This window comes from Physella acuta, unplaced genomic scaffold (assembly GCF_028476545.2).
Source record: "Physella acuta isolate Inbredline_101_S28 unplaced genomic scaffold, ASM2847654v3 ptg000916l, whole genome shotgun sequence".
In the NCBI taxonomy this organism is placed as follows: domain Eukaryota; kingdom Metazoa; phylum Mollusca; class Gastropoda; family Physidae; genus Physella; species Physella acuta.
In genome coordinates, this window is record NW_026732433.1 from 816,454 (window position 1) to 839,691 (window position 23,238).

At 35.1% G+C, this 23,238-nt stretch overlaps 1 protein-coding gene across 3 annotated transcripts; it reads left to right on the plus strand.

Annotated features, from left to right (window-relative positions):
* Positions 1-1,055: 1,055 nt before the first annotated feature.
* LOC131953309 (suppressor of tumorigenicity 7 protein homolog) lies at positions 1,056-23,121 on the plus strand. Of its 3 annotated transcripts, none has more exons than XM_059316447.1 (16): positions 1,056-1,212; positions 12,740-12,822; positions 15,081-15,312; positions 15,911-16,081; positions 16,458-16,536; positions 16,760-16,814; positions 17,083-17,182; positions 17,541-17,638; positions 17,932-18,043; positions 18,587-18,659; positions 18,862-18,964; positions 19,245-19,395; positions 20,173-20,265; positions 20,780-20,919; positions 21,015-21,109; positions 21,267-23,121. In XM_059316447.1, coding segments are annotated over exons 1-16 (1,740 nt in total). In that variant the 5' UTR covers positions 1,056-1,058; the 3' UTR covers positions 21,268-23,121. The 3 variants fall into 3 exon arrangements, with proteins under 3 accessions (XP_059172430.1, XP_059172431.1, XP_059172432.1); XM_059316448.1 differs by having other exon boundaries at positions 15,081-15,300; XM_059316449.1 differs by lacking the exon at positions 1,056-1,212 and adding an exon at positions 11,427-11,700.
* Positions 23,122-23,238: the final 117 nt, after the last annotated feature.

A 23,238-nucleotide genomic window follows, 5' to 3' on the forward strand; every position in this document is an offset into this window, starting at 1 on the left:
TCGTGTTTACACACGGACAGACAGACAGACACACAGACAGAACCACAGACAGACGGACAAGAATGCAAAATTATGTTTTTCCGTATCAGTGAGGTGTGAAACGTCGAGATTTGTAAAAATCTCGATTTTTTTTTTGCACGATTACAATACTTTCTCTATACTTCGTATATACGAGAAAGTAAAAAGGTAACACCAGATCTAGTGACGTCACCGGTGGTAGGCGTTCTGTGTATGTCTATAAATCGCATGTACACGATTGCTGGCCTCTACCCAGTTAATGACCGAGTTCAGTGCACTGACCAAAGATTTTCAACAGTCAAACAAGTTTAGATAAAATATATTCATTTTTAACTTATTCCCTTACACAACCATACGTAACATCTTTACTAACAGTATGCAGTTAATCAAAGTATACACCAAACTTGAAAGGAATACAGTATGTTGATAAATCTTGCCATCAAAAATACCACTTTCATGTTGATTTCTTGACTGGTTTTGACAAGGGATTGTGACAACGAGGGGTGGTGACCAATATTGCTCTTTTTTTTAATTCGACTTCTGACATTTTCAGCTTGTTTTTAAATTAAAGTGACTAAAATAATTCATTTGTCTCTCAATCATACATTTATCTAATTAAAGCTGTATCAAAACGGTAACTTATACTTTAGGTAATTTTAAACTTAGTAGGCCTAATTACTTTTTATAATGCTGACTAAAATTTAAAAATGTGTTGGCCCTAGCCCTAACAGTAACAGCCTTGAAGGGAAGTCATTAGTAAATGCAGTTATTTTTGTAAGCTTTATCGAAGTTAACTCCCTTTCAATCATGCCCACGAAACACTTGTCTAAATGCCTAATGCCCTATTGTGACGTTTGACCCAATTATAACTTTTTAAATGTATTCGAACCTAACTATTTCAGTATAAATTGTAACTAAAAAAATAAATAGGTTTAAAGGCAATATATATTTTTTTCTCATACAAGGGTTTATAAAAGTGTTTTGTTTATTTTAGTTTTTAATAGCATCGCTAACATTTACTGCGAACATTTGTTTTTGCAATGGCGGGTTTCCTGTCCCGTTCATTTGATAAACTGAAGTCTTGGATATACGGGTTAGGTTATACTGGTCTTTGGTTGTTCTGGCTATTTCTAGTCTTGACGGTTATTTACTTTCTTCGCGTCCCTCTAAAACTGAGCGAAAACGTATCTTATGGTAAGTACTTATTTTACCCAATAACAGTTGTTGCATACACCTTTCTCACTTTCTGAGCTTTCTCTCTCAAATCTCAATCAATCAATCAATCAATCAACTCTGACGACTGTCAGTCAGATAGATCTAGTGACAGTTCAGTGAACATCTCATATTATAGAAGATTTAGATAACTATTAACTAGAGATCTATCTAGATAGTAATCGATCTAGATCTAGATTCTAGCTCCGCTTGTTTTATGTGCAGTTGCATCGCTTGGGGCTGGTGGGCGCAATCCTTAAGTTAAGAATTTAAGAAATGACTCAATAAACTTAAAACCAAGGATAGTCGCTAAAATTAAATTAGTCCAAAAAGCCAATTAAACATTTTTAAAATCATGTGCAATGTTATTAAAATAAGGTAATATATCGTTTTAGGACCCTAACATTGGTCATAGCAAGTAGTGTGATGATGCAGTACCTGGCTGGAAAAAGCACAATTCTGGCCGGCAGAAGATGCAAAACATTATGACCTCAATAGCTGAGCAATGGGCTCAAATTAAATAGGGCCTACCATTAATAGTTGTGCAATTTGAACAATTACCATTTTAGCCTTATTCTTCTGACAAAAACTTAAAACAATCTTTAAAGTGTGCGGTTGAGCAGTTGCACTTCTGGCTGGTCGTCACGATTTGTGGGTTCATACTCATATCATGTATGTCTAGTTATGGGATCTAGTCTATAGGCTTAAGTATAAATTATTTTTTTAAAAATCTATTTTAATAGCCTATTTTAATCTACTAGTATTTATCGTGTTGTCCCTGTCCCATCAAAACAAAACACAGGCCTAAACAAAAAACATTTAGTCTAAGATCATCAAGATGACAAGAAAAAGCAGGTCATTGTAGCCACGTGGGCATATTGTTCCAGCTAATTGTTTTGCACCTATACAAGGATATATGCTTGAAAAGTTAAAATAAATGTTTCATGTCCCGACCTTTTTTTATTTATTTTTTATAAATTTTATAAATTTTATTAAAACTTTTTCAGTAATAAATAAACATTTTGATGTTTTCATCAAATGCAACCAAGACTGTTAACTTAGCATAGCTTAGCAGCAATCTTTGTAAAGTATTTTTTTGGTTGTAAATTATGTTAGAATTTCAGGGGAAACCACTCTAATTTACAGATGGATGCTTTTCATGCAGCCTACATTGATATATTTAGTCATTGGGTTTAGTTAATTATTCAATTATCTAATGTGGCAGATTTTTTACATTTTTTCAAACTTAAGTTGTTTTTTTTTTTTTTTTTTTTTTTTTTTTTTTTTTTTTTTACATATATTTTTATATTCACTTTAAAGGCAAATTTTGTCAAAAACATTATTTTTATGCATGACAACTGTAATGATTGTGAAAAAAACCTCACCAATGTTGATGTCAGTTGAAAAAACTAAGGGAAGGGAAAGAATTTAAGTAGGGTGTCGGTAGGCCTATGTAAGTTATAGATCATTCAATCTTCCACCACGGACGAGCTGTGTTGGTTTATTTTAGAATTTTATAGCTCTCTGCAATCTGCTATAATCTTGTGGTCCCAGTAACCACTTTCAGACAATGCTTCAGTACAATGCTGGAATATTTTAAAAGAAGCGGTCTTAAGTTATAAGGATACTACACATTAAAAAACTTCTTTTAAAATACAAAACAGATTTGAGTCACCAAAGCAAAAAACTGCCTCATTCAAAACTAGCCAGCATTTGGAATTGACATTAGCCACCAGACTCCAAATCATGTTAGACAAAAGCACTAACAGGAAAACTCAGCTCAGATATTTGACATTTTAAATGGATCTCTAAAGGCAACTGTATTGGGGGTCCATGACTATATCTATATATAAGCTACTAGACTTCAGTGAAGATGGAGGGATCAGACATATTTCTCTGCATACCATTACCTTCTTCTTTCTTTTTCGTTCTTAATTTTAGTGTTGGAATTACAACACAATTAAGGATACATGTCAACTCGTTATGCGCCATTGAAGCCATTGACTCAGATTTCAGCCTGCTTTTCTTTTTGGATTTGCTTCCATAGCCTTTGTCCAACCAAGGCAGCAGTTGTTTGATTTTGGAGTTGTCTCTCTTAGAAGAGTGACTGTCCCTAGCTAACGAGCTTCATCTGCCCGAGGGTTCGAACTCGAGACTTTTCGGTTTAGCAACCATGAGCTGTACCGACTCGATAACGCCGACCCCCTATACCATTACCAATAAGACACATTACATAAAGATGGCTGATCCTACACTAAACGTTTAAATGCTATGCAGATAGGTAATTCAATTTGACCAATCATCTGCTACACTAACACAAAGCTTACTCTTGTCGCCATCCTATTCACCATCTGTCCCCCAAGTCTCGTCTACTACATCATTTTGTACTCATCATATCATACTTATTAAAATATGAATTTTTCCAGTGTTATTTAAATAAACCTACCGTGTTTCATGAAATTCCTTTTTTTTTTTCTTTAAATAATCTGTTAGAATTTAACTATAAATATAGGCAAAAGTTCCTAAACTAAACTTAATGAATGTATCATGAGGGGTCCTCACAAGGATGACTAGTAACAATTTTAATAAAGGCTAAAAGAATTTGTTTGCATAAGTCATATAAATAAAAGGTGAACAGTTAGCTCAGTTTGTATGTAAATGTTTTCTGCAATAAATATTTTAAATTTTATTGAAATGGCGACAAAAAAAATTGTTTTTAGAAAGGGTGAGCCAATTTTACAATCATTTTATTCTTCATTATATTGTATTCTTGTGCTCCAAAAAGTAAAGTTCCCCTTTTGGACTTAATGATCCATAGGGCAGATGTTGAATAGTTCATCTGTTTCTTTAACACAGCATTTGAAGTGTGAGCACTATACCCAGCCACCTTTACTTTCCCTGGGTTGTCTGAGGGACCCTGCAGAGTGCAGGATCTAAATTTAAGACTAAGGGTTAGCAGTAGAGTTTTCTCCCACCCAGCAGTCCAATTCTTGTGCTGTTTGTTAAAAATGCATATTTCACAGATACATGACTTTTTAAAAATTAAGTGATTATTAAAATAATATTTGATGCATATGTATAAGAAAACAAGATAAGACAGTAAGTCATCACAAAAGGGCTGCTTAATGTTAGATATTATTAGTCATGCTTTACACTCAGCAAATAAAATGTGCAAACTGATTCACAAATAAGAAGAGATAGCAACTAACAAAGCCTGTCAGACAAATCTAATTTTTCATTCTGTTTAGAAAGAGTAGTACTATTTTAGCTTGCGAGTCAGTTTTTGTTCATAAAATATAACTGTTACAGTTCTCCTCAAATATGGTAACAATATTTTTATTTTGTTTTTATTTTTATTTTTTTGTACCTGAAATAGTCTGGCAAAAATTCCAAGAAACTTGGTAGCAGAACTTGGGAATAGTTTTTCAGTTTGTATTTAGCTTGCTTTGGCTTTATCTAACTACTTTATGTTTTGTCTTGACTATGTTGTTGGTATTGTGTTTATAATGCATTAAGACATGCTACTGCAAATTTATTTTACTTGAAATTAGTTCTCTTTGAAACAAATAGCTAGTACTTCAATGCAGCGGAAAGATAATCCCTGAGATGTGTCATGTACAGGGTTTCTTTCAGACATTTTGCATGATGGAGGAAAATTATTAAAATATATTTTTCTGTTGAAATTTAATTTTTCATAGAAACCACAAATAAATCATATTTTGTTGTTTTTTACTTGTTATTTAAATGTTTCAATTGTTTTCACTTTTGTTTTAAAATAAAATTTTATTTTCATGGCATCATAAACTAGAAGTATGACATGCTTCATCTCAAAAAGTAAACAGATAAAAACATAAAATAAGAGGAGAGTAGGAAGAAGGCTATGCTAGCACTAGCATGAATCAAGTAGAACATTCATGAGAAGCTCAAGCTGGTAGGAAAGTGCTGCCAATATTTTAAATAAGTAAGAAAGTATTTGCATGGGTGATAAATCGATTTTTGAGATCTGGATTCATCAACAGAATGTGTTTATATCTGATATTAAGGGAGGGGGGTATAATTTCCCTAGGGATATTCATAGAGTGGAAGAGATATTTAGACATGAATGCAGAGTTAATAGAAAGGTGTTTGAGTGTAGCATTTCCTCAGTGAGTCTAGCCAGTGAATGCAGAGTTAATACATAGGTGTTTGAGTGTAGCATTTCCCCAGTGAGTCTAGACAATAAATGCAGAGTTAATACATAGGTGTTTGAGTGTAGCATTTCCCCAGTGAGTCTAGACAATGAATGCAGAGTTAATACAAAGGTGTTTGAGTGTAGCATTTCCTCAGTGAGTCTAGACAATGAATGCAGAGTTAATACAAAGGTGTTTGAGTGTAGCATTTCCTCAGTGAGTCTAGACAATGAATGCAGAGTTAATACAGAGGTGTTTGAGTGTAGCATTTCCCCCAGTGAGTCTAGACAGTGAATGCAGAGTTAATACAGAGGTGTTTGAGTGTAGCATTTCCTCAGTGTCTAGACATGCCATTGAGTGTGATGTATTACTCATGGTTAGCCAGTATGGCTGACTTGCTCTGTTAGTAGCAGCTTGTGAGCTATACAAAAAATAAATCAGTGATTGGACTTGGTGTTCTATTGTTGAAAATATCAATGTAATACTTGTGGAATGCATTTTATGATTAACAGCAATACTGATATGATGGTACATGAAGTTTTCTAATAGTTAATATTTTTGTGATTAGCTGCTTTTCTCATCAACCTTTCAATGTACAGATGCCCATTTAAACTGTATTTGGTGGATGTGTCGCTACATGAAGAAACGTGATCAGCTGTAGTTTATGTGAACTCTTTGGTTATAACATTTGAAATATCTGTTTGAACTATGTTGCTATTCTTTCTTCTTCGTTCTTAATAGTAGTGATACACGGTATTTCCTCCAGCACAATTAAGTATTACGTGTCAACTTTATGCGCAGCATAGGCAGTTGACTCGGATTTCAGCCTGCTTTTCCTTTTGGATTTACTTCCTTAGACCACCCAAGTACAAACTACAAGGCAGTAGTTGTTTGATTTTAGAGTTGTCTCTACTGAGTCTACTAGATGGGTCGCTGTCCCCAGCTACCGAGCGTTACACGCTGACTCCCTTCGGTGTTTTTGATTAGTGTTGTTTTTTTTTAAACTTATTTGTATCGTGTCTTAGTCCAGAGTGTCTGCTCCCTATGTTGTTTGACTGCCTGCCTCTGTCCACTTATGGGCGTGTGTTGCGGTAATTGTTGGCTTCACAGGACAGTCACAAGGGCACAAAACAGGGGTCATGCTAGGTTTATGACCATGGGGGTACTTTATAAGGTGTGTGTACACATCGCGGGTAATAATGAATAACATGTTCTTTCACTTCACTAACAATTCCGATTATTGTAGTAGTAGTTCATATTTCCATTTTTTCATTAACTGACCGTTTGCTATAAGAAGAGGCGTCTCGAGCAGCGATCGCCTTTTTCCCTATCTGATAGTTTGCATTGGCTCAGCTGTCTGTTCACTGGCTTGGTAATTACGTTCGTCGGTAAAATTTGCTCCAGACTTGCTCGGCGCGTTCTTACTCGTGAGAAGTGGAACGAGTTCACTATAGCAGAATACAAGGAAGACATTTGAAAAATTAATGTTACAATTATTGAAATATTGTAATAATATTGTTGGAAATACTAAGTAATGGGTGTGAAGACCAACCGAAAAATACTATCACCATTGTCCAAAAAAATGACCTGACTCTAAATCTGATCACATAAATACGTGATACCAAGGCCTAGTTGTAGAAATAGCCGAAACTAACAGTGTTAGGAAGTAAATACTGTGTTCAGAGTCCTTTGTACAAATATCCCCTCTGTCGAATCCAGCAGTGTTACCAAGTCCCATAACAAAATACACACCCGCTCTCCATTGAGGATGTGTTGACGTCAAATTAAAGCCTATAGACAACACACATACCGTCATGCACATTCTACTCATTTCACCCTTCATTCAAGATGACATTTTTAAAGGTGTTGTATAAAGATTGAAATAACCTAATGTAGCCGACCCGCCTTTACTAACTGATAAATATGAATAATGTGCGGAAAGCCTGATTAGTGGCATTTCCTTGGCTCATAAATACATAATGCTATATGCTACACTCATAGCAACTATGGTGGAGATAAATTATTCAAGGACTTTGATCTGAATGTTACTTTTGTGCCACATCAGCGATATATTTTATTCTGTGTGGTCAGCATAGACGTTTAAGTGTGTTGTTTTCTTTTATCTTTTGTTACATACGGCATGATGGAGCACTTGGTTGCTAACGTGGGTCTGGTCCTATACTCCTGACCAAAACAACAAAGCAGGTACAGGGGAAAATAAATGCATTTATACAAGACACAAAGACTAGGATTGTTTTTGTCTAGTTTTGGCGAGGGCTTTGGTATAAGCACGGGTAAATGTCTAGGGAGCTTGTCTCGTAGTTCAGTCAACATTTGGTTTAGACATGTAATAGATTTTGTGTTAAGGGCCTTAAGGGGAGGTAGGGGTGCAATAAAAAAGTTTTACTTCTAGCAAAACACGTATTTGAAAATGATTGGTTGACTCTAGATCTATGTTGGAGTTTCAGGACAATGTTTGGACGAGAAATTGTCTCAAAGTACTGCCATTCTTTCTTTGTGTTAAATTATGCAGATGAGATGTAAATCAAGATATGCTGATTTTAATCCATATGGAAAGTAAAGCTCAGTGATGCCAGAATATTGTCGAAATTTGGCGATGGGGCTGATATTTTAGCTGCAGTTGTGTTTTTTTTAATGTTTCGACGCTTCCGTTTGTTTATCCTAACAACTAGACTTACTGAAGCTAATCTAATGTTGTTTTCCATGTTCGCCGCACCGAAACGATGTTAAAACCCAAACTCATGCCGTCTGTAGAATAACAGTGTGCCACTCACAGCCGCCATCTTGTATACGCCACGTCTATTCTTGTAATGTCTGTGTCACTTTTGACATGTATTTATCACGTTTTTAAACAGTCCCGGTGAAATTTATAACAATAAGTGTTTGCGCCTGTTGAACGTGGTTCATATGTGTTTTAACTAGAAATACTGTTATTAAGGAAGAACGCTGGCATTTTATCGACCACCGGACCATTTTTTTTTTATTAGCTAGGGCTGTCTCTATGTTACAGTGGACTGCGTAATAAAGGGTGCTAAAAATAGATTGGTTCCATCCGCTGAGAGCTTAGTCGAAAAGGCTATTCTTCCTGTGTCTCTCGAGTAGGGAGAACCCCGATATAAAGCCGCTAGTTAAAAAGGTTTGGGCCTCGAGAGAGAAAGCCATTCTTGTACCCAGCATAATTGCACGGCTCTCATAAAGAAGGTCGGTGGTTGTCTGCGAAAGATGGCGGCACTAGTGTGTAGGCCGGGTCCAAATGACAACATTGTGTCGGGGCCTTCTTTAATCGATATCTGGTCGCGGTGGACTGCTGGTCCAAGCACTCGCCCCGTGCTTTGATTTCACCCTCCTCGCAAACAGGATTTCTCTCTGTCTCAAAACACCTCGAAAACAATCGCGTTGAGTGGATACTGTACGGGATCGATTGGTTTCTTTGTCGTGATTAGTCGTGCCGTCCTGTTGTCACCTTGCGACGGATGATTACCTCATATCTACGGCTTCTTTGTGCGTCTTTCAGTCTCGCTCTTATCTTTGTGTGCGCTTCAGGACTGTCTGTTGGTGCTACTACAAGACTGGCGTCCGTCGCGCTGGGTAATGCCTTGTGCTCGTTGACGCCGGGCTTGTTTTTTTGCCTGACGCCATACGATATTCCTTAAGGTCAACACTAGCCGGATGCTTTCTCCGGACATACTGGATAATACCCGGCGGCATTCCGTGTGTGACTGACGGAGACGGCAAGTGATCTTTGCCGCGTTGCCTTCGGGGCGAAATCGTCTTTGTTATTTTCTAATGTCGCCATCGATTCTGTTCTCGTTTAGTGGGGGTTGTTGATGTAAATTAAAATAGTTTTTTTTTTTTTTTTTGCGCATCTTGTCAGCTATACTTTGTTATCCTCACCGGCTTTGTGTATTGTTAGATTGTTTAATGGTGGTGTGTTACAGTACAGCTTGGTGTTACTTTATTTTGTTTAGAGTTATTTACTCGTAAGTAAGGCTGACGTCTTACTCTGGTCTGGATCTATACCAGATAGATAGATAGATAGATAGATAGATAGATAGATAGATAGATAGATAGATAGATAGATAGATAGATAGATAGATAGATAGATAGAAACACTGTGTATGGGCGTGCGGGTGATCAAGTTTCCACTCATAAATTAACTCACACCATATTGCAACAGTTGTTTTTTTTCTATCAACCTGTTAACGACCTGTTTACCGTGTCATCCTGTGCTAATAATTTAAATAACTAGAGAGATAGACACTGTGTGGACCTTGCCTAATGCCAGGGGTGTCGTGAAACCTTAAATAACTAGAGAGATAGATGGGTCTTACACTGTGTGGACCTTGCCTAATGCCAGGGGTGTCGTGAAACCTTAAATAACTAGAGAGATAGATGGGTCTTACACTGTGTGGACCTTGCCTAATGCCAGGGGTGTCGTGAAACCTTAAATAACTAGAGAGATAGATGGGTCTTACACTGTGTGGACCTTGCCTAATGCCAGGGGTGTCGTGAAACCTTAAATAACTAGAGAGATAGATGGGTCTTACACTGTGTGGACCTTGCCTAATGCCAGGGGTGTCGTGAAACCTTAAATAACTAGAGAGATAGATGGGTCTTACACTGTGTGGACCTTGCCTAATGCCAGGGGTGTCGTGAAACCTTAAATAACTAGAGAGATAGATGGGTCTTACACTGTGTGGACCTTGCCTAATGCCAGGGGTGTCGTGAAACCTTAAATAACTAGAGAGATAGATGGGTCTTACACTGTGTGGACCTTGCCTAATGCCAGGGGTGTCGTGAAATCTTAAATAACTAGAGAGATAGACGGGTCTTACACTGGTAGTTGGGTGGACTTTGCCTAATGCCAGGGGTGTCGTGAAACCTTAAATAACTAGAGAGATAGACGGGTCTTACACTGGTAGTTGGGTGGACTTTTACTAATGCCAGGGGTGTCGTGAAACCTTAAATAACTAGAGAGATAGATGGGTCTTACACTGGTAGCTGGGTGCCCCTTGCCTAATGCCAGGGGTGTCGTGAAACCTTAAATAACTAGAGAGATAGACGGGTCTTACACTGGTAGTTGGGTGTCCCTTGCCTAATGCCAGGGGTGTCGTGAAACCTTAAATAACTAGAGAGATAGACGGGTCTTACACTGGTAGTTGGGTGTCCCTTGCCTAAAGCTAGGGTTAGGAGTGTCGTGGAACGACATATGAAAATTCGAGGGCGGTTGTTCAGATACTATTTTTATCTCGATAGTTTCAGTCTAGAGATTTTGGTGACTCCATTTCAGGATCATTTGATGGCGGCATTTCATTGGTAGTAATAAGAAGAAAATTAGATGGCGGCATTTTATAGCTTTCGTTGTTGGTAATTTAGAGAGAATTTGATGGCTGCATTTCTTCGCTTTCATTGGTGGCAATTCAAAGATAATTTGATTGCGGCATTTTCTAGGTTGCATTGGCGGTTATTTAGAGAGAATTTAATGTCGGCATTTTAGACACTTTTGAAGGAGACATACCAGAGACGTTTCTTTTATGGAAGTGGATACACATTTCTTGGAAATGGATACATATTTCGTTGTTGACATTATAATTTTGCTTAAAATAGTGCAATAGAATTCGGAAATGTGAAGAGAAAAGTTAAATTTTTTATACTCATTGCATCAATTTAGATAATAATAATCTCCAATTTAGCATCGTGTCTTGCTGCTTTTATTCAAGTGGTTTAGTCTGTAGTCTTATTCGAGAACATTCTGTGCCGATTTAGAAATTGATAGTGATTAAATTTCTAGCTCTAACCGTATTGGTTCATGCTGATGTTGATCGTGTGTGAAAATATCGATTTTGATTGCCTATGTTCTCTGATGGCTAATGAAAAATTCACTCCGCTGTTATTTAAATCTATTTTTAGCCACCCTTTGATGCCGCGTCAGTTGGGGGTGTTGTGAGTGGTGCTAGACTAGGAGAGTAATTTCCGCCTAGTCTAGAACCGTGTTTTTTTTTCTACCAGGCTGTAGATTTTTGTTTCAGCTGTTTAGTCGAAGGTTCCGATTGATTGGTGTGTCCGTGATTAGTACAGCCAACGTGTAGGAGCCGTGTAGCAGTGCGTGTATAAACAATATCGTGTGTATGGGTACAGCAGCGGAGCGTGGCTAGACGGAGCTCGCACACGGGCAGGCAAGCAGGCGGACAGGCGGGGGGAGCGCGCGTGTAGTGAGGGCCCTGTGTGCTGCCGAGTGTGTGTGTCGTGCATGAGAGCTGGCAACTTTACCAGATGTTTGGTTTGTATTCATTTTTTTTATATCTGTTTTTTTTTTGTGTCGTGTAAATGTGTGGTATAAAGACACTAAACTACGTGTCAATATCAGGTGTTAGTTTGTAGAAGACAGGGTTAGTCTAGTGGAAGACGGGCGAGAAATGGCTACTGCACTCTTACTGACCCAAAGCGGCCTTCAGCGAGCTGATAGCGAGCAGCCTTGGGCAAGAGAAAATTTAAAAACTGATACTTTTATCGCTGATGGTGTTCTTTATTTGCTCGGTTACCGTCTGGTTACCGTGGTGATTTTATTACATTAAGATACTCTTCTGGGTTTCAGTGTATTGTTGATAGGGGGTTTTATGTGATGGTTTTAGCACCATTAGTACTCAGTACATGTGTACTTTAAATGAGTGATATCGTTTGAAAGTATGAAGATTTCACATATTTGACATATTTTATTTACTTAAATAAATCTTCTTCGATCTTAACAGGTTTTTTTTTTTTTTTTTTTTTTGTGAGATTCAAAATTTTCCCTTTAAGAAAACAGTTATGAGTTTAGACATAGTATTAATGTTAAAATGTCCTGGTGTGATCATTATGTGAATGGTGAGTCAGGGTACTGACCAGGTGGTACACACATAGTACTTTAGATCCAGAGCTAATGTTAGGGTCTATAACTCCTGAAGTGTTCTCTAGTTCATGCAATGTACCTGGACACACACTCACTGTGACTTCAATTCTTAACTCAACACCTTTTTTCAGTTTCAGCTACCATGTTTTGAACACCTTTTTTATTGTTTCAGCTACCATGTTTTTAAACACCTTTTTTCCCTTTTTCAGCTACCATGTTTTTGAACACTTTTTTTATTGTTTCTGCTACCGTGTTTTTGAACACCTTTTTTATTGTTTCAGCTACCATGTTTTTGAACACCTTTTTTTATTGTTTCAGCTACCATGTTTTTTTAACACCTTTTTTCACTGTTTCAGCTACCATGTTTTTGAACACTTTTTTTTATTGTTTCAGCTACCATGTTTTTGAACACCTTTTTTCACTGTTTCAGCTACCATGTTTTTGAACACCTTGACTCCCAAGTTCTATGTGGCCTTAACTGGAACCTCTTCACTCATATCTGGACTTATCTTGGTGAGTGGTTGTAGCTTTAGAATTCTTACCTCCCTTGATAGCTTGTGATAGCTTGTGATAAATAATATGCTCTTGTGTGCATGTACTTTTTGTCCCAAATGTGAATATATTGCAAACTCTTCTGGTGTACATTGACAAATATGTGGTAAATAACACCAACTTTTTTTTGTTGTTGTCTAGTTCTATTCAAATAGCAATAAATGAGCAGAAAATTATATTTATGAGATTAAATTTATTTCTTCAGTTGTGTGAGTTGTAGAACTTGTGTGATATACATTTGATGTTTGTGTTGACTAGTATCACTTTTCTAACTTAGCATTAACATCATGTCTTGATACCAATCACAATATTGATTCATATTTTATTATAGTAGTGCCCTTAATGGAATAATAAAGTGTTTTATTTTTTATTTTTGAACTTTTTAATTGTAAGGATTAATATTCCATGATAAAGCTTTGTGATTCATCCTAAAATTATTTTATTTTATAATTTAAAAATAAAAACTAAACTTACTAGAATTAAATACTGTTGTATATTAGAGTTTAATTCTTTTTTTAAAACTAACCATTGCTATTCTATTGTTCAAATTGCAATTGTAATAAATGATAAGTATTTATTTCTCATAATAAAATATGTATCTTTTATTTTATCTTTTAATTCATGAGATTTTTCTCCCAAGTGTATTCAACTATAATACACATTTTTCCCAAAAAGCATTTAATTATTGAACCCAGTTGTTATTATCTTTAAAATATTTTTTTAACACTGCCATTTTCTTTTTAAGTATTTTATTTTTTTTTCTTATTTGTTCTTCTTTGTTTTTAAAAGACCTGTTATCTCCCCTTTTAAACTCATCCTTGAGGAAGATGCTTCTAATATTTAAAGCTACTTTGTTAGCTCCCTTCTGACAGAAGTTTATTTTGGCAAGTTTCCTTTTGGAAAACAGATGCATGAAAGAAATCAAGTAATTTAGGGTATTCAAAAAACCTGACAGAAATGTTTCCTTGTCACAGTGAATTAGCTTAAATGTATAGGCTATAATGAAATTTAAGATTGTGTTTTCTTTAAAAGAATGCATTTTCTTTTGTTTATATTTTTGCTATTACTTACTGCATTAGTTTGTGTCAGATCTCTTGTTTTTTTTTTTTAAATTAGCAGTTATTTGCTTTATAATTGAATGCTAATGTAATTTATTTAATATTTAACTATTATTTTTTCGTAAGTTTTAATAAGTAAATTGTTGAGGTTTATCATAAATTTGGGTTTACAATTTTCTGCATTGAAAAGGGGAATTGTCTGTTTCTTAGTTTGAGGTAATGTGAAGCAGAAATGATTAAAGATCTTTTGACCATAAACTATGATCAAAAAATATGTGGGTAATGTATTACAATAAATTTCAGACCACTAAATATATAGGTAACCATACAATAAACTTGAAGATTATTAAATATTTGAGTACAAATAAACTTACATCTCATTAAATATTTGGGTACCAACTATCTAAAATTTTCACATTACCAAAATTAATTAACTCTTGTGCCAGAGGCCAGTAAAAATGTACATGTAAAAATCATATTGGCACTTAGTCATTTCTTCTTGTGGTAAGAGAATCTAGGTAATAAGGCTTCAGAACCAAAAGAGTTTCCATGTTTTCTCAGGGTTTCCAATGACTATTCTGTGTCACATAGCGGTCTGTTGAATTTTTTTTTTAATATATTTTTGTGCAAATTATGTGAAACAATTAAATTTTTATAATTTTTTTTTTTTTGTCCTGAACAGCTATAAAATTAATTAAAGTATGAGTTGCATTATGTTTTAACATATTTTAGACACCTTGGCTAACAATATTATTTAACTATCAGATATTTTAAAAAAACTATGAGGTGGCCTTTTTTAAAAGTTTCTGGTATGGTTTTTTAAAACAATCACTTATTAACAAGCTGGGGTTACCAAAAAACTGATGACTTACATGTTAAACCTGATTGTAAATTTAAAAAGAACTTTGTACACATGCTTGATTTTTTAAAAATTTTATTTAAAGCTTTTATGATCAGTGATACATTTTCTCACTGTGTGCTTGTAATTTTAGATTACACTAACTTTAGTAGATCCATGAAATAGTCAATATATAATCAATAGAGAATAGATATCTAAGAATGCAGAATGGGTGTTTTTAAAATCTTTTTTCTGAACTTTCAGGCAATATGAGTTCTTCTATTATCACAAACTTTATGTCCTTAACCATTTTTTCTTTTCAGATCTTTGAATGGTGGTACTTTAAAAAGTACGGCACATCCTTCATAGAGCAGGTTTCACTGAATCACATAAGTCCTCTCCTTGGGGGTGGGGATGCAAGCTCAGAAAGCACAGCCACAAGCAGCATCAACGGCGCGGCCACCACCAACGGTGGCACTATCATATCCAATGGCAGCGTGGAGAATGGCAGTCGAGCTTCTAGTCAGCAATCCTCTTTACCTGGTCAGTCATCAAGTCAGTGCCAATTACATTTCTTTTCTTGCTCCTGGGGTGGTCCGCGTCTTTTCCATCTTCCTACCAATTATTGTTTTGTTGGCCAGGTTCACATTTCTTCCAACCATGTTTCAATCATTTTTTTTGTTCTGTTCATATGATTTAATCCATGTTTTTGCTTTTGCCTCCCGATACCAATTATTTTGTTTTACTAATCTAATCCACATTTTTGCTCTTTCATCTTCATGTCTGTTATTTTGTTTTGTTGGCCTGGTCCACATTTTCGCTCTACCATCCTGTTATTTATTTTGATTTATTGATCTAATCCACATTTTTATTCATACACAAGTAAATCCTACTCAGTTTTTGCTATAACATTTATAACTGCTGTTTATAGACTATTGGCAACACAAAAAAGGGATGTAACCCTTTATGTGTTCATTTGATGTTAATGGTGCAAAGAGATGATTTTATTTGATTATTTACATGGTTCACGCCAAGTCTACAAAAAAAATAACTAAGCATTTAACAGGAGACCCACTCTGGAAAATGTAGGCTTTTTCAAAATTGTCTTCAGCTTTGCTCTTAGAAAATATGATTTTGTTGTGTTTATTTACAGAATGTAAAGTCTGGCGGAACCCCTTAAACCTGTTCCGTGGTTCTGAGTACCAGAGGTTTAACTGGGCGACGGGGAAAGAACCACTGACATACTATGACATGAACCTGTCTGCCCAGGACCACCAGACCTACTTTACATGTGAGGCAGACACAGGCAAGCCTGAATATGAAAGTAAGTAACTGACATTTGTAACTGTTGTTTCTGCTCTCTAACAGTAAAACTGTCATTACTACCTGTTGCTTTTGATTCATCTGGCATTAACATGGGCATTAATTTAACACCTTTATTTCTTTTTAATGCAACAGTTGGGAAAACTTTCTAATTTAGCTTTAATCAACATTATGCTAAAATGAAAGTAGCTAAAATTCTTTTCATGATTCCCAGTTTTTTATATAAAGCCAGGTTTATAGTATTTAGTAAATAGGGGAGTGAACTGCTGAATGTCTGCTAATGATGGATATTATTGTTGCAGTAGTAACTGGTGAAGCGTGTGTTATTTCTGAAAGAAGTTTTTGTACTGCTAATGAGCTGTTTCTGTTGTCCACAGTTATGCAGATGGCATGGAGAGAGAGGAACCCCCAATCTCGCATTAAGGCTGCACACAATGCTCTGGAAAAGAACCCCGAGTCAGTTCATGTTACTAAGATTTCAGTTCACAAAGAAACCTTAAAAAGATAGATTTTTTTTTTCTAAAAGCTTATCTCCCTTCGGAACTATTCAATTTTCTTTTTTCTTTTGCAAATTTAATTGGATAACTTGTTAGATAAAGCTTAATATTTTGGAAATGGATTTTTTTATTATCTAAATATTCTTTAATTAACCCATTTACAAAACTTGTTTGTTTTTCAGATGTGCCACAGCAATGGTGCTTTTAGCAGAAGAGGAAACAACCACAGTTTTAGAGGTAACAGGTTTTTAATTTTTTTGTTTCATAACAGCCATTACCACCATAAATGTATAAATGTTAAAAATATATTTACTTTTTGTGTGGAAATAACTCTGAAATGCCGCCAAATAAATTACTAACACTGTTTTTAATTTAGAAAACAGAAAGTTGAGTCCATTAGGTTTCTGTTTTATGTTAATAACTTTTAATTTTTCAAATGGAGTTAAAGAAGTAGCTGTTAAAGGGCAACAACCGAGTTGTAACAAAGTTTATCTCTTTCTCCCAGTGTGAGAAAATGTTCAAGCAAGCATATAAAGCAGCTGAAGGCAGTTATAGAAAGTCACAGGCCACACAACATCAGAACTCAACACAAGAAGCTTTGCACCGTAAGTTTTTCTACATATCATCTACAATATAAAAAAAAAACTTTCTTTAAAAGTATTCATTTAAGTGCTACTATTACTGAGCTTAACTGTATGTTTGTTTATAAGACTTATGATTAACTCTTTAAATAAAAGATTGGTATTCAGCTAAATTTGACTATTTTGTTGTCTAGTTACATGATGACTGCTTTGTTTTTTATTTTTTAAAACCTCCAAGCCATTGTAGAATTGCAAATACCCAATCTATTTTAACAGCAAAAAAAAAAGATTTTTTTATTATTTTATAAGTACAGCACTTATGAACATTCTGTTTTTTATTTAATTATAATATTCATGCTTGCTGTATGAATTCATCCCTCAGGTCGAGATATGAATGTTTTAGTTTACATAAAGAGAAGACTTGCTATGTGTGCTCGTAAACTAGGCAGAACAAGAGAAGCTGTGAAGATGATGAGAGATGTAAGTAATTAACTGGACAGAACAAAAGGTTGTAGCTCTCGAATGCTTGTTTGTATGTTTTCTTAGTTAATTTTGGAATAGGTAAAAATAAGAGATGTGATAACTGTAATAGTTATCCAATGTTTTCTGTTGGTGGTTGTTTTTTTTTTTGTTGTTTTTTTTTTTTTCTATTTGCCTATATTTATAGCCATTTTTGTTTCTAAAAAATATTTGTTGCTTCTTAACTTACTTTTTGATCTTGTAAGAAACATTTTTTTGGACTGAGAAATTATTTTTTGGCCTTAACTCTCCAGTTGTTGAAAGAGTCTCCTGTTATGAACTTCAACATTCATGAAAATTTGATAGAGGCGTTGCTTGACTTGCAGGCATATGCTGATGTCCAAGCTGTTTTAGCCAGGTTTGATGGTGAGCTGGTGTTACTTCAACTCCTGACTATGAATTAATATCTCATTTTAAATCTAATTTGATACTTAACAAGTTATTGAAAGTTATTTTTAAAATTTCCATATTCAATAACAAAAGGGGAGATAACAAGATTTAGTAGTAGCAATAATTAATTGAGCGTAGTCATGTCAGTTTTTAATCTTTGCAGCTGACTAGTCACTCCAATAAGTGGCAGATAATTGTAATCTAGACGCGCTGATTGATTTTTAAAGCCAATATTTTATGTGTTGTATGTCAATTAATTACAAAAAGGGAATGGAAAGAAAAAAATATGGTATTGTTTTTAAGACTTAATTATTGACTTGGATGTTTACAATATCAAAAAAGTAGAAAATAAAACAAAAGCATTCCTTTGTATTAAAAAGTTTTTAAATGCACTAAAATAATAAAATAAACATTTTTTTTTAGCAGTAACTGTAAAAAAAAGTGTTGGCTGAGAAAAAGATTTTAATGTTCATTTTACTTTGTTATAAAAACAAGGACTGTCTTTGTTGTTTCCCTTAGACATCAGCTTGCCAAAGTCTGCTACAATATGTTACACAGCAGCCTTGTTGAAAGCAAGAGCAGTAGCTGATAAGTAAGTTGTGCTACAAAACACCGGTCAATAGCTTTTTATAAGCCTAGCTGTTATCTAAGTTACTGTAGTGGAAGAAGGTTGTCCTTTGTTGTCCTGATGTTGACTGTGTGGTGGTCTGTTACTGTCATGGCTGATTGTATGTTGTACAAATGTTTTTGTGTCAAGTCAGCAGCTCTACATCTATATATTTTTGTTGCTTCAGGTTTTCTCCAGACATAGCTTCTAAAAGAGGATTAAGTACAGCAGAAATGACAGCGGTAGAAGCAATTCATAGAGCTGTTGAGTTTAATCCACACGTTCCAAAGGTTGGTAGAAGCTTTAACTATCAGTACAGACTTTCACATACACTGACATTCATGTTTTCTTTTATATAATCATAGTCCTTGTCAATTTAGGTGCATATTATCTATTTTCTTCATAGAAGTGCTCTTATCATCATGTGACATTGTTATTTACATACAATCATCATGTGGCTTTATTTACATTCAGTCATCATGTGACATTGTTTACACCCATTCATCATGTGACAGTGTTAATGTTTTCACCCAACTATCATGTACATTCATTGTTTATATTTGGTTTCAGTATCTTTTAGAAATGAAGAGCTTGATCTTACCCCCTGAACATATTTTAAAGAGAGGAGACAGTGAAGCTATCGCATACTCATTCTTTCATCTGCATCACTGGAAACGTGTGGAGGGAGCTCTCAACCTTTTACATTGTACATGGGAAGGAAGTCAGTTTTATCTACACCCTTCACCATAATCTATCATTTTTTTAGCACTACCTTAGCAAATTTAACTTTTATATAGCGTTTTTGCTACGTCTGATACTTTTTATTTTAATTAGGATTCTAGATTTAGAAAAAGTGGGAAAACAAATATTTTTTTGATATTTAAAAATAGTGCAAAAATTTGTTTTATGAGAGTTAGTACAAAATTTTCCTTGTTGCTGGCATCACATTTTGGTGCATTTTTTGGGGCTATTTCATGATTGGGATGTGTACATTAATTAGTATTAATTGAACACGTGATGAAGTGGTGGGTAGTCCTGAATATGGAAATTGATAATAATAGTAGTTGTGTTATTCTTTGCTACAGCTATGAGATGCACTGTTACTGTTTATTAAAAACCTCTTATTAAATTTGTTATCCATTTACTGTTTAGATAAAAATAAATGTTTGTTCTTTGTTAAAAGTTATAATTTTTGTGAATTTTTTTAAAAACACCTTAATTAAAAATGTATTTATATTATAAGTTTAGTTCCACTTACTTTGAGATTGGGATGTGAGAAACATTTCTTGTTTAAAAAAGCCAGCTGTCTCTCATATGTTAAGCCATCTCAGGGCTGCTGGCTTCAGTCCTATACAACAAAACAACTCAATGTACATGGACATTTTCAAAAGTTGCTTCTAGTCAGCTGTTCAGATTCTTATTGAAATGTTACTTGGTACAGTTAATTCTTGAAACATATTTTACTTTGAATTAATTCATGTTTTTGTTTAATTTTCAGCATTTCGTATGATTCCCTACCCATTAGAAAAAGGACATTTATTTCACCCTTACCCAACATGTACAGAAAATGCTGACAGAGAACTGTTGCCAGGTAAGCTTTGCATTTTGATGTTTTAGATTTGTTTCTGTTTTTGTGTTGTCTTTGGTGGGATAATTTTATTTAGCTTTGGTGAAATAGATTTAGAAATTGAATAAATTGTAATTCACTTGTTCTCATTCTATGGTGGTAAAAATTTTCAAAATTTGTTTGTTGCTGTGTTAAGATTGTATTTTATTGGGTTTTTTAATACTTTCTTTGTATATCTAGTTTGATAATATTTTTCTTGTCCCAATGTGTTTCAGCCTTCCATGAAGTATTTTATTGGGTGTTTTAATAATTTTTTCTTTATATCTAGTTTGATAATATTTTTCTTATCCCAATGTGTTTCAGCCTTCCATGAAGTATTTTATTGGGTTTTTTAATAATTTTCTCTGTATATCTAGTTTGATAATATCTTTCTTCTCCCAATGTGTTTCAGCCTTCCATGAAGTATTTTATTGGGTTATTCAATACTTTCTCTTTATATCTAGTTTGTTAATATTTTTCTTGTCCCAATGTGTTTCAGCCTTCCATGAAGTATCTGTCTACCCCAAGAAAGAGTTACCCTTTTTTATCCTGTTTACTGCCGGACTGTGTTCTTTCACTGCCCTCCTCGCCCTCCTCACACATCAGTATCCTGAACCCATGGGTGTTGTCGTCAGAACAGTGAGTACCACCATCTTCTCTACCACTCTAGCGCCACACGCTTATTGAGGTTGTCCAACTGGCTTGACGCCTGCATTAAATTTTTTTTTTTCTAGATGCTCGGCTGGCTTTATCTCCCTTTGAGCTACATACTGGAAAAGTTAGAGGCAATTTTGCCATCAAATCTGCTGCATCAGCTGTCTCGCATTTAGTAAGATTTATCCGTCTTAAAACATAGTCTTGATTTCTTTTTTTAAATAATATCCCCCTGATTCAGTAGTGGGTAGGGAAGGGTTTTCTACATATAATGTGTTTATTAAAATGAGCACACTTTTGCGGGCTTTGCTAATTTAATTGTGTTTTTTCAGATTGACGTATCATCCCCTGGTCCATCACTGACGTCCCTATCAGGCACATCATTATCACCTTCATTACAGACTTGGCGCTTTTATGTTCTTGTTATTTTGTGTAAGCTGGCCATTGGCTGACCTAGTTGTGTAAGCTGACCAGTGACTGACCTAGTTGTGTAAGCTGACCAGTGACTGACCTAGTTGTGTAAGCTGACCAGTGACTGACCTAGTTGACCAGTGATTGATCTAGTTGTGTAAGCTGGCCATTGGCTGACCTAGTTGTGTAAGATGACCAGTGACTGATCTAGTTGTGTAAGCTGACCCGTGACTGACCTAGTTCTATAAACTGACCAGTAACTGATCTAGTTCTTTAATGACCAGTAACTGATCTAGTTGTGTCATCTGACTGTGTTGACTGACCTAGTTCTGTAAAGCAACCAGTGACTGACCTAGTTGTGTTAGCTGACCAATGACTGACCTAGTTGTGTAAGCTGACCATTGACTGACCTAATTGTGTAAACTGACTAGTGACTGACCTAGTTCTGTAAACTAACCAGTAACTGATCTAGTTGTGTCATCTGACCATTGACTGGCCTAGTTCTGTAAGCTGACCAGTGACTGACCTATTTCTTTAAGCTGACCAGTGACTTACCTAATTGTGTAAACTGACTAGTGACTGACCTAGTTCTGTAAACTAACCAGTAACTGATCTAGTTGTGTCATCTGACCATTGACTGGCCTAGTTCTGTAAGCTGACCAGTGACTGACCTATTTCTGTAAGCTGACCAGTGACTGGCCTTGTCTGCTTAGTACAGTAGTCGGCAACCTTGTAGTACTAAACCTTTATTGATCAAACAGCTCTGTATAATAACTAGATACTTAAAAAGATTGGTAAAATGGGTTTTAATTGTAATTTCTACAGTCTACTTCATCAGGACCATTGTATAACTAACACTCTCTGTGTGATTTCTTCTTCATACTTTTAAAACATCTCTGTACTTGTAAAGGTTGCTGACCCTTGACCTAGTGTAATAACTGGCCAGCTACAAGTCCAACTGGTGTTATTGGCCAATGACTGGCTGTGTCCACTTATTGTAAGCTGGCCGCATCCACTGTTTGCTGGCCTAGCCGTAGACTCATTGACTGATATTTTTTCTGTTGGCTACAAAAACCAACCCAACTCTCTGGGGTATCATATCATGTGTTAGTGCTTCAGGCTGTGGTGTAGCCTCAACACCCTGCTACATCTGGCTACCACAGCTGACAGACAGGTCCTGTTGTACAAACACAATTCTCTCCTGTTGGTCAATAGAATTTCTGGACCAGCGCTATCTCAAGATTTCACATCCTTGTACGAAATAATTGTGGCAAAAAAAGGGTAACAATACAGCTATCACTATGTTTTCTAGAAAAATTGTTTTCTAACTTGTTATTTAATCACCAAAAAAATAAAAGGCTAATTTACATGACTGTTGCTGATTGGCTAGCACAATTCAGGTTTGTTCCTGGGCAGGGAGATAACTCCAGAATTTTATTAGGTTTAACAGTTAACTAGATGTTATTATTGACAGTTAGTGTTAAGCTTCTCTGTTAACTAAAATAATGTTTATGCTTTCAAAATGGTTATATTACATGGAAGAGGAAGTATATTCTCCTGTATTAAAAGTGTAATAGATTGGTACAAATTAGTGTTAAAATGGTCTGTTCCTCTGGTATATGTTTTAGAGGTAAAACAGACAATTCTCTTAAATAAACATTAAAAGAGTAATAGCATTGGTACTATTTGCGTGTAATTATCTAAAATGTGATACTGTATTATTAACTTGATAGATTTATGTGTCAAGCTAAAGTAAATTTGATGAACTAAAAAAAACTGTTTGTTATATTTTTTAAAAATTGTATTGATTTTTTTCTTAATTTTTTGTGTACACAATGTTTTCTGTACAAGTATAAACGTCAAATATATACAGAAGTCCTACAGAATTAATGC